We start from the raw sequence: 12,749 nt of genomic DNA, 5'->3' as shown, positions 1-12,749 counted from the left end.
ATTCCTTTTTCTGCTTTCTTTATAAACAAAGCTGCAGAAAATTCTTGATAAATGTTTCCTATTTTAAACTTTCGAGTATGAACATGTGAAAGACCTACTTCATTTCACAGACCACCTTAGTCTTTACTCATTCTAGTAAACCTTGTAAGTGGGCTTAAGCTCTTTCAAATTTTCTTCTGTCAATTGGTCCTTCCACCTCACATGGATGAAAGGTTGAGAACAGCAGCTCGTACAGGAAATGTTACTGATTTGTATAATTTAATTCAAAGAGATGGAAATGTTTTGAGGCACTTTGATGAGGTGGAGTTTGTCGACACTCACATTGCTGCAGAAGAAGGATGCATTAGGTTTGCAATGGAAATGATGAACTTAAAGCCAGCATTTGCTAGGAAGCTAAACCAACAGGGCCTAGCCCACTTCACATTGCAGTTAAACAAGGGCATAAAGAGATGGCTCTACGTTTCTTGGAAATGGATAATGATCTTGTTCGTGTCAAAGGAAAGAACGGTAAGACTCCCTTGCACTTCTTAAGTGAAGCTGGAAATCATGATGGCATGTTGGATAGAATTTTAGAGATTTGTCCTCAATGTATACAATATGTTCCAATTGAGAATCGCAATGCTTTGCATATTGCTGTAGAAAACAACAGACTGGATGTTCTCCAAGTCCTAATTCGAACACTTTGGAAGACAGACTATTATCGGGAAGTGGTGAACCAAATAGATGAAGATGGAAACACTGCACTGCAGTTAGCTGCTTTCCATAATCAACCCGAGGTTTGACTCATCTACTTCAATAGCAGTCCCTATTGATTAGGTTCTTTTGTATTTCATACGTAGGATTAACTAAACGTAGCCTTTTTGAACAGAGCTTAAACTACTATTAAACTGCAAAGCCGATAAGCATGCCAACAATCAGGCTGGTTGGACGCTAATGGATGTAGCACAACAACAACATAATAGGGAAAGCATTACTATTCTGCGTGGTTGCTTTATTCCAGAAGTTTCAAACTTTAAATGTAAATTGGAGAAACAAATCGTCAAGCATGTGGCAAAGGCATCATCACTAATTTTTCACAATTTGGATAATATATCAGGGTAGGACCGCAATGCCTTACTAGTAATTTTAGGAGTACTTCTAGCTGCAACTTACCAAGCCAGTCTAAGCCCCCCTGGTGGTGTTTGGTAAGGTGAAAATACCTCAACGTCCAAAGGATCATATGATTCAACAGTACCAGGGAAATCAGTCATGGATCAATCTAGTTTTCTTCATTTCTATATTCCAATTTATATTGTCTTCATAGTAACCTTTTTCCTAATACTAGCCCTGCTTAAACCATTTCCCCATGGTTTCAGGACAGCACTTCAAGTACTACTTGCCTTTCTTGCAATGTGCTTCGATCAATCAATATCTTTCATAGACCCTACCTTTCTAACATCGGGAATTCTCTGTAAATTTTCAACAACTATTTTCATTTTAATGGTGTTTATGTGCATCACATATCAGGTGTCAGAATTCAGTGTTTTAATAGTGGGACGTTTGATTTTTTTTTTTCCATTTTAGGTGGAGAAATAGTTGGAGGTGTAATTTAAGAATTTTTGTTGTCCTTTTTTCTATCCGATGAGTACTTAAAAGGAACTATTTTAGTTGTAGGTTATGGTTTATTCTTTAGAATAGATTCTTTGATTGGTATTAATAATGGTGTTGATGGTATTAGCTCCAGATATCCTATTATATTACTAGGATGCTGGTTTTACTTCATTTTTGTCGATTATGCATAAAACAGTTTAATAAATGTTGTAACACTCTAACTTGTCCAACCTACAATTAACCCAAAATAAAGCTCCATTTGATTTCAATATCTTCAACTTCAACATTAATTTCAAGTCTTATCCCACCATTTATTAGCAAATAATAATTTCGGTAATTGTTATTTTTTATTAGAAAAGATAAAGAATAGTTTGTATCACAGTTTTATACAATCATTTTTCATTTATTTAAGTATATTTTAATACATTAATACTAAATATTTCAACTATGGTATGGCTTGTTTGATTGAATAATTTTAAAATTTTAAAAATTTTAATTTATTAATTTAAAATGTTAGCAATCCTAATTGTTTGAATTAAAACTAATTATTAAAAGGAATAATTATATATATTAAAAATAAAATAATACAAGAATATTTAGTATGTAAATCATTGGATTTGTAAATCTATAAATATGTTTAATGAAATAAAATATCGAAAATATATTAGATTTAAACAAAAAGAAGATTTTGAGCCAAGCGAAATCCTCTCTTAAAATTCTTCATAAATTTCGAAATTATTCAATATTTTTATTCGAATAAATTTATTTTTAAAATTTGAAATCCTTAAACTCCTCCAAATATCCAAAACAAATTTAAAAGCTGCCTTTTTCTATTTTCTTATACCCTTCAATTTCTGTCTTTTCTATTGTTCCTTTGTTGGTTTAAATCATGACATCGCCAAAAATATAGACGTCCATAAAAGCAATAGGAATATTTTTAAAACAATAACAAAAAATAATAACAAACAAATTTTATGTGAAAAGTCCTTTTGGGAAAAAAAGGAGAAATTCATCAATATAAACTCTATAAATTATAATTTAAAAATATTTTAAATTTTTTAAATGTGATATAATAATTGTTTAATTAATTCATAATTCAAAAAAATTAACGTGTACTCTCATTTTTAATAGAATTTTTTAGAAAAATTGATATTTCATGATTTTTTCTAAAATTGGTCTAGTGATCCAAAATAACTATTATAATATGATATATATAAAATAAAATAGTGTCAGAAGAGTGGCCATATGATATATGTACAAAATGGGTTGACTCATCAACCTTTAACCACCCTATATTTATGAGTTAAAAAGTATATTTGATGCATTTTTGGATTTAAAATTCAATCTGATAAAAAGAGGAAATAGGTAATTTGTTTTGAAAGTGTGAGATTGAGCCTAAAGAAATAAAACTATAATATGAACAAAATTGTTGAGTACTGATCTGTGTTAACAGGTTTTATAACATAAATTAATAATAATCTGAGAGGTAGCTTAGCTGGATTAAGACTACATGAAATGGCAAGCATATCAATTCAAATTTGGGCACGCGGAATTGAAGGCTTCCTTTTTATGCTTTCTTTATAAACAAAGCTGCAGCGAAGTCTTGACCTACTTCGTTTGACAGAGCACCTAAGTCTTCACTCACTCTAGTTATAAACACTGTAAGTAGGCTTAAGCTCTTTCAATAAACTATAATATGACCAAAAGTGTTGAGTATATAATCCTCTACTAAAGGCGAAACCTCAAAAATCAAGACCAGAAATATACACACATTTCTCTGCATTTAATACTCTCTCTCTCTTTGAATGAATTGCTCTAAGTGATCTTAAACCCTTTCAACCTTGCTGCTCGTACTGGAAAGGTTAACGAATTGCATAGAGTAATTCAAAGAAATGGAAATGTTTTGAGGCGTGTTGATGAGGTGGAGTTTATCGACACTCCATTACATATAGCTGCAGAAGAAGGGTGCATAGAGTTTGCAATGGAGATGATGAACTTAAGGCCATCATTTGCTCGGAAGCTAAACCACCAAGGTTTGAGCCCACTTCACATTGCTGTTAGAAAAGGGCATAAAGAGATGGCGCTCCGCTTCTTGGAGATTGATAAACATCTTGTTCGTGTCAGAGGAAAGAAAGGTAAGACTCCGTTGCACTACTTATGTAAAGTTGGAAACCAGCTTGGTCTGTTGGATACGTTTCTGGAAGCTTCTCCTGACTGTATCCAAGATGTTACAATTGAGAATCGCACTGCTTTGCATATTGCAATCGAAAACAATAGACTGGACGCTCTCCAACTCCTAATTCCAACGCTTAAGAGGAAAGACTATTACTGGGAAGTGGTTAACCGGAAAGACAAAGATGGCAACACTGCACTACACATAGCCGCTATCCATAATCAACCCACGGTTCGACTCAACTCCTTCGATAGTAATTCATATTACATAGATTCTTTTTTTACTTCATAGACATGATTAATTGATTCTAGCCTTTTTATATCCTAAACTGTCAATTGAACAGATGCTTAAATTGCAAGGCTGATAAGCATGCTACCAATCAAGTTGGTTTCACCGCACTGGGTATTGCACAACAACATAACAACAGAGAGAACATTGCTATACTGAAAGGCTGCTTTATTCCAGTAGTTTCAAACTTACAACGTAAGTTGGAGAAACAAGTTGTCAAGTATGTGACAAAAGCATCACTACTAATTTTTCAAAATATGGACAATATATCAGCCGATGACCGCAATGCCTTGCTAGTCATTTTAGGACTGCTTCTAACCGCAACCTACCAAGCCACTCTAAGCCCACCAGGTGGTGTTTGGCAAGGTGAAAATACCTCAAAGTCCAAAGGATCATATGATCCAATGGTACTAGGGAAATCAGTCATGGGTCAAACGCATTTTCTTCTCTTCTATATTCCAACCTATCTTGTGTTCCTCGTAACATTATTCCTAACACTAGCTTTACTCAAAACTTTTCCACATGATTTTAGGAGTGCACTTCAAGTATTATTAGCATTTCTTGCAGTGTCCTTCGATGAATCAATATCTGAGTTAGCCCCCACCTATTTAACATATGCAATTATTAATATATTTTCAGGAATTCTTTTCCTTTTAATGGTGTCCATGTGTATCGTATGTCGAGTGTCAAAAATTAGTGTTTCAAAAGTAGGATATTGGATATTCCCTTCAATTTTATACCTTTTTATGGAAAGTGGAATAGATATGGGTGTAGATCAAGGATTGTTGTTATTCTTTATTTTATATGATGAATTCTGGAAAGGAACCTTTTTTGTTGTATGCTATTGTTTATTTCTAAGTGTTCATGCTTTATTAGGTAATGATATTGACTTCCCATACTTTTTTGCATTAATAGGATGCTCGTTATTCCTTAATCTAGGTCGATTATGTATAATACGGTGCACTCACTACACAAAAACAGGTTTTAAGCGGCGTTTATTTAGGCCTTTAGCGGCGCTTTTTAGCGCCACTAAAGGTATTTGTGGCACTTCCACAAGCGCCGCAAAAAATGCCGCTATCGACAACGTCGCTAACGTTTGCAGCGTTTACAGAAATAAATGCCGCTAAAGGTCATGTTCTTTAGCGGCGCTTCAAAAAAAACGCCGCTAAAGGTCATGTTCTTTAGTGGCGCTTTCTCAGAAACGCCGCTAAGCTGCTAAAGGTAATATTCTTTAGCGGCGATTCTACGACAAATGCCGCTAAAGAACATGACCTTTAGCGGCGCGTACCAACAAACGCTGCTAAAACTCATGTTCTTTTAGCGGCGCCTTTTCCACAAATGCCGCTACAAGTAATGTTCTTTAGCGGCGTTTTTTTCCACAAATGCCGCTATGGTCATGCTCTTTAGCTTTTAGGGGCGCTTTTATAAAAACGCCACTAATTTTGGGATTTTTGTAAAATAAAATTTTTTATTTTTTCAGCCCTCCTGTAACAACAAATCAAAAGCAACCAAATCTAAACCAGCCAAAAGCAATAAATTTATATAATATTTCAAATTAAACGAATAAAATAATATTAATATCAATAAATAAAATAGAATTCATATTATTTTTACAAAAATGTTAAAAGTTAAAATGATAAAAATATTTATACAATACACTATGACGGCGGAAGTTGTGACTGCTGAAACATCTCCATCATATTCTTAAGCTACTGTTGGAGTTCGTCGTACTTTCTGCTCTGTTCTGCTTCTCTCTATGCCGCATTTGTTTTAAGTTGTAGCTGGAGTTCTTCATATTTCTTTTGAACCTCTGCTTCTCTCGCTGCAGCCTCTGCTTCCCTCGCTGCTGCCTCTGCTTTAAGTTGTAGCTGGAGTTCTTCATATTTCCTTTGAACCTCAATCGAGGTCGCTTGCATCTGAGCCATCCGGTCTTTTAACCTCTGAACTTCACTTGAGCTCGACTCCAAGGCATGTATTGTCTGAAATGGATCCAAAATATTGGGTTGGGCTAACAAAAGATCCTTGAAATCGAACCCGACCATACCTTTCAGGACCCAAAACTTCAGTAATAATCCGGTTATCAATGTCTTCAAGATGGACAGAACTATCACTAGAAGCAATCATTTCGTACTCCCCCTTTTTATCCTTTAGTTTTTCCTAATAAATAAATCACATAGTTAGGAACGCAATATATATTAAAAAAACAAATGTAACATAACAATAGTCGCATTACAAGCAATGAATTAAACCATTAGAAAATAAACACTATAAATAACTAAAACAAGTCAAATCGTATTAAGTAAACGTACCATAATTTCACCAGCTTCAGGAGTCATAGGAGATCCATCTTTCTTCCTATGTGTAATTTCAAAAAGTTGAAGGAGTCCAACTTTTTGATCGGACGACAGTTCCTATAATATAATAGTAAAAATATTATCTAATGGAAAGTTATACATATTTGACAGTATTAAAAAATTAAAAATACCTCCGCCTCAGCTACACATGCAAAACTTTTCGACCCGGCTGTGTGAGTGAATTTTTGTTTTTGCCTGCTACTTTTTCCAACTCGTTCATGATCCTACGTTATGAAATTTTTAGTACATAAATAGTAAATACTATAAACCAAAATAATTACAAGAGTTTGGAAGTACGTCATACCTCGCCTTTCTTCGAATGCCAAAATCTAACCGCATCTTCTCATTGGTACCTCAGCATACCCGGCGGGACATTTTGCAATTTCTCATCGAGGGTTGTTTTTATCTTATAATAATATTTCTTCAAAGTACTTTTATGGTCTCTCCATCTTTTCCCAATGCCTTCTTTACATAAGTATCCGAGACCTCTAAAGCAAACCTCGCCTACGAAAAACACAAGTTAAGAAAGTAAATATAAATGAAACTAATTCCCAAGTATTACAGATGACATTAACATTTTGTTACCTTAATATTTATTGAGGGCTTGGTTTTTGTTACTATCGGGCATTTGATACCATGACTCGTAGTTGATAGGCAACATATTCGCATTTCGTGCTAAAATGCCCATGTATCCTGCTAAAAGTCGAGCTTCTGATCCAACAGGCTGACCAAAACTGTTTTTACATACCTTGACACGCTCAACTGGATCTAACTCGTATAAATCTCTAAGTAGCGTACGTCCTCGACCACTGCGCATCCCACCATTTTCAGCTGAAAAATGGTATATTATAATATAAGAATTTGAAAAATAAATCAATTATAAGTCAACACGCATGTAAATTAAATGTAAAATTACTTTCAACTTCTGTAGGATCCTCAGGTGTAATCGGAATATTTGAAGATCCAATTACTGTCTATTGTTAACTATTTATTTCTGCCAAGTTTGGATCATTTTGAACAATGCTTAGAACTCGCATTTTTCTTCTAGGCATTTTATCTGCAATACACATAAAATAGTTGAAAACTTAATAACTAATTACAACTATAACAACACATATAAAATAGTTGAAATATATAATAAGACCAAGATTTAAATTATGATATTACATATAACTAATAATCGTAAAATCTTACTACATCATTATTCGTAAATATCTTCATCCGTATCCTGACGAACCCATTGAAATTGTGTACTAGTACTAGGGATATTATCGTTTAAGTTTTGTTCTGGAAAGGGCAACGTTTCTGATCTGTCGTCGATGTTATCTCTACTTCCACTGCCATGTCAAACAAGTCTCTAGGGATGTTACGGAGTACAACGTACCAACCCTCATTAGTTGGATCTTTTGAGTAAAAAACTTGTTCGACTTGAGATGAGAATACATACGGCTCATCTATCAATTGTTGTCTGTGTGAATCAATCGAGCGAAGTTCACCATTGTAAAACCAAATTGATCTTGCTTAATTCCACGAGTAGTATTAACATCGGCCCAATCACCTCGAAATAAGACAACTTTCCATTTGCCGTAGTAATCCAACTCAATTAAGTCCGAAATATTCCACATTCCCCTGGACAGGATTATTGTCCCTAGCACTAGCATAACTTGTAATGGAGGAATTAACAACTATTCCACAATTTTGCGTTCTCCTCAATCTTTCGTAATATTTTGTATGAAATCTGAATCCGTTGATGAGGAACGCACTATATCTTTTAACCACTCGATTTGGACCTTGGGAAAGCCATTTAACTTTGTCGATGACGTTCTTCCCACTCCAAACCTATTGAATGGAAAGTAAACTTAGTAATTAAAAATGTTATGAGAAAACATTATTATTTGTCGATGAAAGCTCCAATTGCATACCGTTTGGCTTAAGCATTCATGAAAAGATTATGTGAACAACTTATTGATATCTCGATGTTGTGTTCTTCGGGAGCATGAACGAGATCTCAATATTTGTTTGTACTCATTATGTTAAAAAAAGTTCACTTTGTTAGAAGATAAACAATTTTTAATTTGATAAATATTTATCAAATTTGTAGAACTTACTTCCGTAAAGGTTCCATTGATTCGTGGTGAAACAGAACATATCGATGTGCTTGTACCCACGATAAATGATCTAATTCTGCAATTTCAACTTTGCCGATTGGTTCTCCAAAACTTTGGAACAAATAAGTATCGGATAATTTATGGCCAGTGAGTCCAGCATTTCTATTTGGTCTGTTCAACCTTGTTTCAACATCTTCCAAATATCTTGAACAGAAGGTCATACATTCCTTTACCAAGTAGCCTTCAGCAACCGATCCTTCTGGATAACGTTTGTTGCGGCAGTAAGACTTTAATTTGGATAGGAACCTAAACACGATATACAACATTATCAAAAGTTGTAACTAAAGGCATAGAGGTGAATGAAGGAAAATTTTAAAAATTTTAATTAACACCTTTCTATGGGATACATCAATCGATAAAAAATGGGTCTGCCAAGAATTACTTCATGCGGGAGATGGATTATCGAGTGAACCATAATGGTGAAGAAAGAAGGTGGAAGATTTTCTCCATGTTGCATAAAGTCAAAGCGGTTCGATCCTGTACCTTCTGAAGTTCTTAAACATCCAAAACTTTGCCACAAATGACTTTCATTTTATTGGATAGTTCAATTATACAAGACGTCACCTTCTTGGACATACAACATCGTAGAGCAACTGACAGTAAATCTTGCATTAAGATGTGATAGTCATGTGATTTTAACGAATATAATCTTCGATCTTTAACACTAACACATCAAGATATATTTGATGCATACGCATCTGGAACCTTTATATCCTTCAACACCGTGTAGAACACTTCTTTCTCAGTCTTCGACATTGAAAAAATAGAAGGCAGCAACCGATATTTCCATTTGGAAGTGGATTGGGATGAAGATCAGGTCGAATTCCCATTTGGACTAAATCTAGTCGACTCTGAAGATTGTCTTTTGATTTTCCGTCGACATTCAAAATTGTACCCACAATGTTCTCGCAGATATTTTTCTCAATGTGCATAACATCAAGATTGTGTTGTAAAAGGTGATGCTCCCAATAAGGCAACTCAAAAAAATACTTCTTTTTTTTCCACAAGTCCGCCTCATTAGGATCGTCCTCTTCATCAGAGTCATCATCAGCTTCATCATTTGATCTTCTATTTCTTTGCGTGTTTGGCGGTCGGTTCATCTTCCCATAAATGAAATTCATAAATTCCAACATGAACAAGATTTCAGAGTCACTGGTCTGCGAAGGAGCTTCTCTAAACTTTTCAGTACCGTCAAATACAAAACTCTGAAATCTAAATCTATGATTTTTGGTAACCACCAACGATGCCCATGTAAGAGAACTTCTTCCCATTGTACAACCATTGCGAACATGTTTGTGCAGCACAACAAGGACACGCATAACGACCCTTGGTACTCCAACCGGATAAATTGGCATAAGCGGGGAAGTCATTAATGGTCCACATCAAAGCTACACGTAAATTAAAGTTCTCCTTTCTCAGTACATTGTATGTCTCGACACCAGCCCATAATTGTTTTAACCCTTCAATAAATGGCTATAAATAAATGTCGATATCATTCCCGCGCCCTTTCTCTCCAGGGATAATCATAGATAAGATAAGGGAAGATTGCTTCATGCAAATCCACGGAGGCAGATTGTAAGGAACAAGCACTACTGGCCAAGTACTGTACGCAGTGCTCATGATCTTGAAAGGATTAAATCCATCAGATGCTAGCCCAATCCTCACACTCCTAGGATCGCTTGCAAAGCTTGGAAATTTATTGTCAAATGATTTCCAAGCTAAAGAATCTACCGGATGCCTTAGTAATCCATCATCTGTTCGTCCATCATGGTGCCACGTCATTGACTCCACTGTCTTCGACGACATGAAAAGTCTTTGAAGCCTTGGTATCAACAGATAATACCATAAAATCTTGACTGGCTTCTTCCTTGACTGTGCATCATTTTCATCGTCGTTCCCATCTTCTGTGTTTCTATGTATCCAACGGGATTCGCCGCATACATGATAGCACTGTTGGTTTTTCCGATCGCCCCATACAACATGCAGTCATTCGGGCAACTATGGATTTTCTTGTACCCAAGGCCTAAATCTTTTATCATTTTCTTCATATCTTTGCATGACTGAGGGATTTTTGCAAACGGAAACATTTCTCTCAAAAACTCTAACAGCATTGTCAACGAGTTTTCAATCCACCCTCCTAAACATTTTAATTGAAAAAGATGAACACAGAAAGACATTTTGAAAACTTTGATCCCTCATACAGTTCTTCGTTCATGTCATTAAGTAGCGTGTAGAACTTTGCCGCTTCTTCATTCGGCTCTTCATGAGGTACACTACTTCCCGGTTCGGTAAAAGCATTTCTCCCAATATTACAATCATCAGAAGCCACAAAGTCCACTGGGAACGACTGGACACCATGATTGTGCATATTAAATGCATCCTGCAACATACCTTCCATGTCATCCCCTTTATCAGACTGATGGTAACCAGCACCAGAATAAGATACATCCATCCTTGAAGAGGAAGTACTAGGCGGGCATTCTCCATGAAATAACCATTGTTTATAACCCCGAACAAACCCATCAACAATTAGATGCTCGTATACAACCTCACGATAATGCCAATTTATGTTCACACAATTCTTACAGGGGCAAAGAGTCATGTTCTCTTGGCTTGCATATTGAAATGCAAAATTTAGAAACGTCTGTACTCCATTACGATAACCGTTGCTTACCCTTGACAAATTCATCCAAGATCGGTCCATTTCTTAATTCTTGAAGTCTGATCTTGACTATAAATTGTACGGGTTTAGGATTTAAGAATAAGTATAATTAAGCTATGTAAGTTATGTAAGTTATGTATTATGTAAGTTATGTATTATGAATATTATCGCATTATGATCAATTATGTAAGTTATGTATTATGAAAATTATGTAAGTGTGTAATCGTATAAGTTATGTAAGTTATGAAAATTATGTAAGTTATGTAAGTTTTTATTATGAAAATTAAGTAACTTATGTATTATGAAAATTATGTAAGTTCAAGATTATGTAAGTTATGTATTACGAAAATTATGTAAGTTCAATATTATGTAAGTTATGTATTATGAAAATTATGTAAGTTATGTAAGTTATTTTTATGAAAATTATGTAAGTTCAATATTATGTAAGTTATGTACTATGAAAATTATGTGTTATGTATGTTGTGTATTATATGTAAGTTATGTATGTGTATAATGAAAGTTATGTAAGTTGTGTATAATGTAAGTTATGTAAGTTAAGTATAATTAAGCTATGTAAGTTATATAAGATGTGATAGTCATATAATTAAGTTATGTTTTTAAAATATAAACCAATATGACATTTTTCTTAACAAAAAATTGAACCTTATTTAAATAATTTACATTGTTATCTTATATGATAGAAAATTTAATTCGAAAGTGTCAAAATTAACTTTAGTTTTTATCCAAAAATAATAAAATGTACATAGTAAAATTAAAAATATAAAATTAATAAATTAATATTTTAGTTGAGTGGTAAATTAAAATTTTACTAATGTAATTAGTTCAAGTTCATATCCTACAATATTTTTATTTTTATTAATTTTTAAATTTAGAAAAACTAATATATATATTAAAATGGTATATATATAGAGGCTAAGTCGAAGTTTTTTAGAAGATCTCAAATTAAATTGTGATTTTTATAATAGTAAAAGTGCAATTTCACAATTTTAATAGTCAATATATTCATAATTTTAAAAGGATTAAATCAATTTTTATCATTTTAAGAGAAGTCAACGTACAAATTTATATTTACAAATTTTAAAATTTTAAAATCTTAAAGAGCTTAAATAAAAAATTCATTTTAGAGAGTTGAAACTCATCAGTCTCTTCAATGAATATAATTTATTTTAATTATAGAAAATGGTAACCTTCTTCTTTGTTAAATAAAGAGAGAAATTGTGCGGATTATAACAACTCGTATGTTTATATAAATACGCTAAAAATATAAATAAATAATATAATATCAATAATATTAAATACGCTGAAAATATAAATAAATAGTCCCAAAACCATAGAATTTATTATTGCAAAGCTGATGAGAAGTTTATGTTTTGTCTTGTTTAAGAACAAAACAAACAAGGATTAGGACAAATAAGAATTGTCCAACCCTCTTACATGCAGACCAATGCAGTATACAAAAAAACCAATTCAAAAAACTTGGCATAAAATAAAGC

The 12,749-nt window shown here is 33.6% G+C and overlaps 1 protein-coding gene and 1 long non-coding RNA gene across 2 annotated transcripts; both read left to right on the top strand.

Moving 5' to 3' along the window:
- The first annotated feature begins 513 nt into the window (after positions 1 to 513).
- Positions 514 to 1,500, top strand: LOC105777623 (uncharacterized). The gene is made up of 2 exons (XR_008190001.1): positions 514 to 776; positions 869 to 1,500. It is a non-coding gene; the product is annotated as an uncharacterized LOC105777623 (long non-coding RNA).
- A 1,249-nt stretch (positions 1,501 to 2,749) lies between these two features.
- LOC105775648 (ankyrin repeat-containing protein BDA1) lies at positions 2,750 to 4,929 on the top strand. The gene is made up of 2 exons (XM_052622853.1): positions 2,750 to 3,994; positions 4,107 to 4,929. The coding sequence occupies exons 1-2, from the start codon at positions 3,572 to 3,574 to the stop codon at positions 4,125 to 4,127; spliced, it is 444 nt and encodes a 147-aa protein (XP_052478813.1). The 5' UTR covers positions 2,750 to 3,571; the 3' UTR covers positions 4,128 to 4,929.
- The last annotated feature ends 7,820 nt before the right edge of the window (positions 4,930 to 12,749 follow it).

The sequence above is a fragment of the Gossypium raimondii genome, chromosome 10 (assembly GCF_025698545.1).
Source record: "Gossypium raimondii isolate GPD5lz chromosome 10, ASM2569854v1, whole genome shotgun sequence".
Taxonomy (NCBI): domain Eukaryota; kingdom Viridiplantae; phylum Streptophyta; class Magnoliopsida; order Malvales; family Malvaceae; genus Gossypium; species Gossypium raimondii.
The sequence above is the reverse complement of the archived record's forward strand: the minus strand, read 5'-3'. Positions and strand labels throughout refer to the sequence as shown.

Coding starts and splice junctions, on each gene's coding strand:
- LOC105775648 (XM_052622853.1), top strand. CDS start 3,572: ATGGAGATGATGAACTTAAGGCCATCATTTGCTCGGAAGCTAAACCAC. Junction 3,995..4,106: donor CTATCCATAATCAACCCACG/GTTCGACTCAAC, acceptor TCAATTGAACAG/ATGCTTAAATTGCAAGGCTG.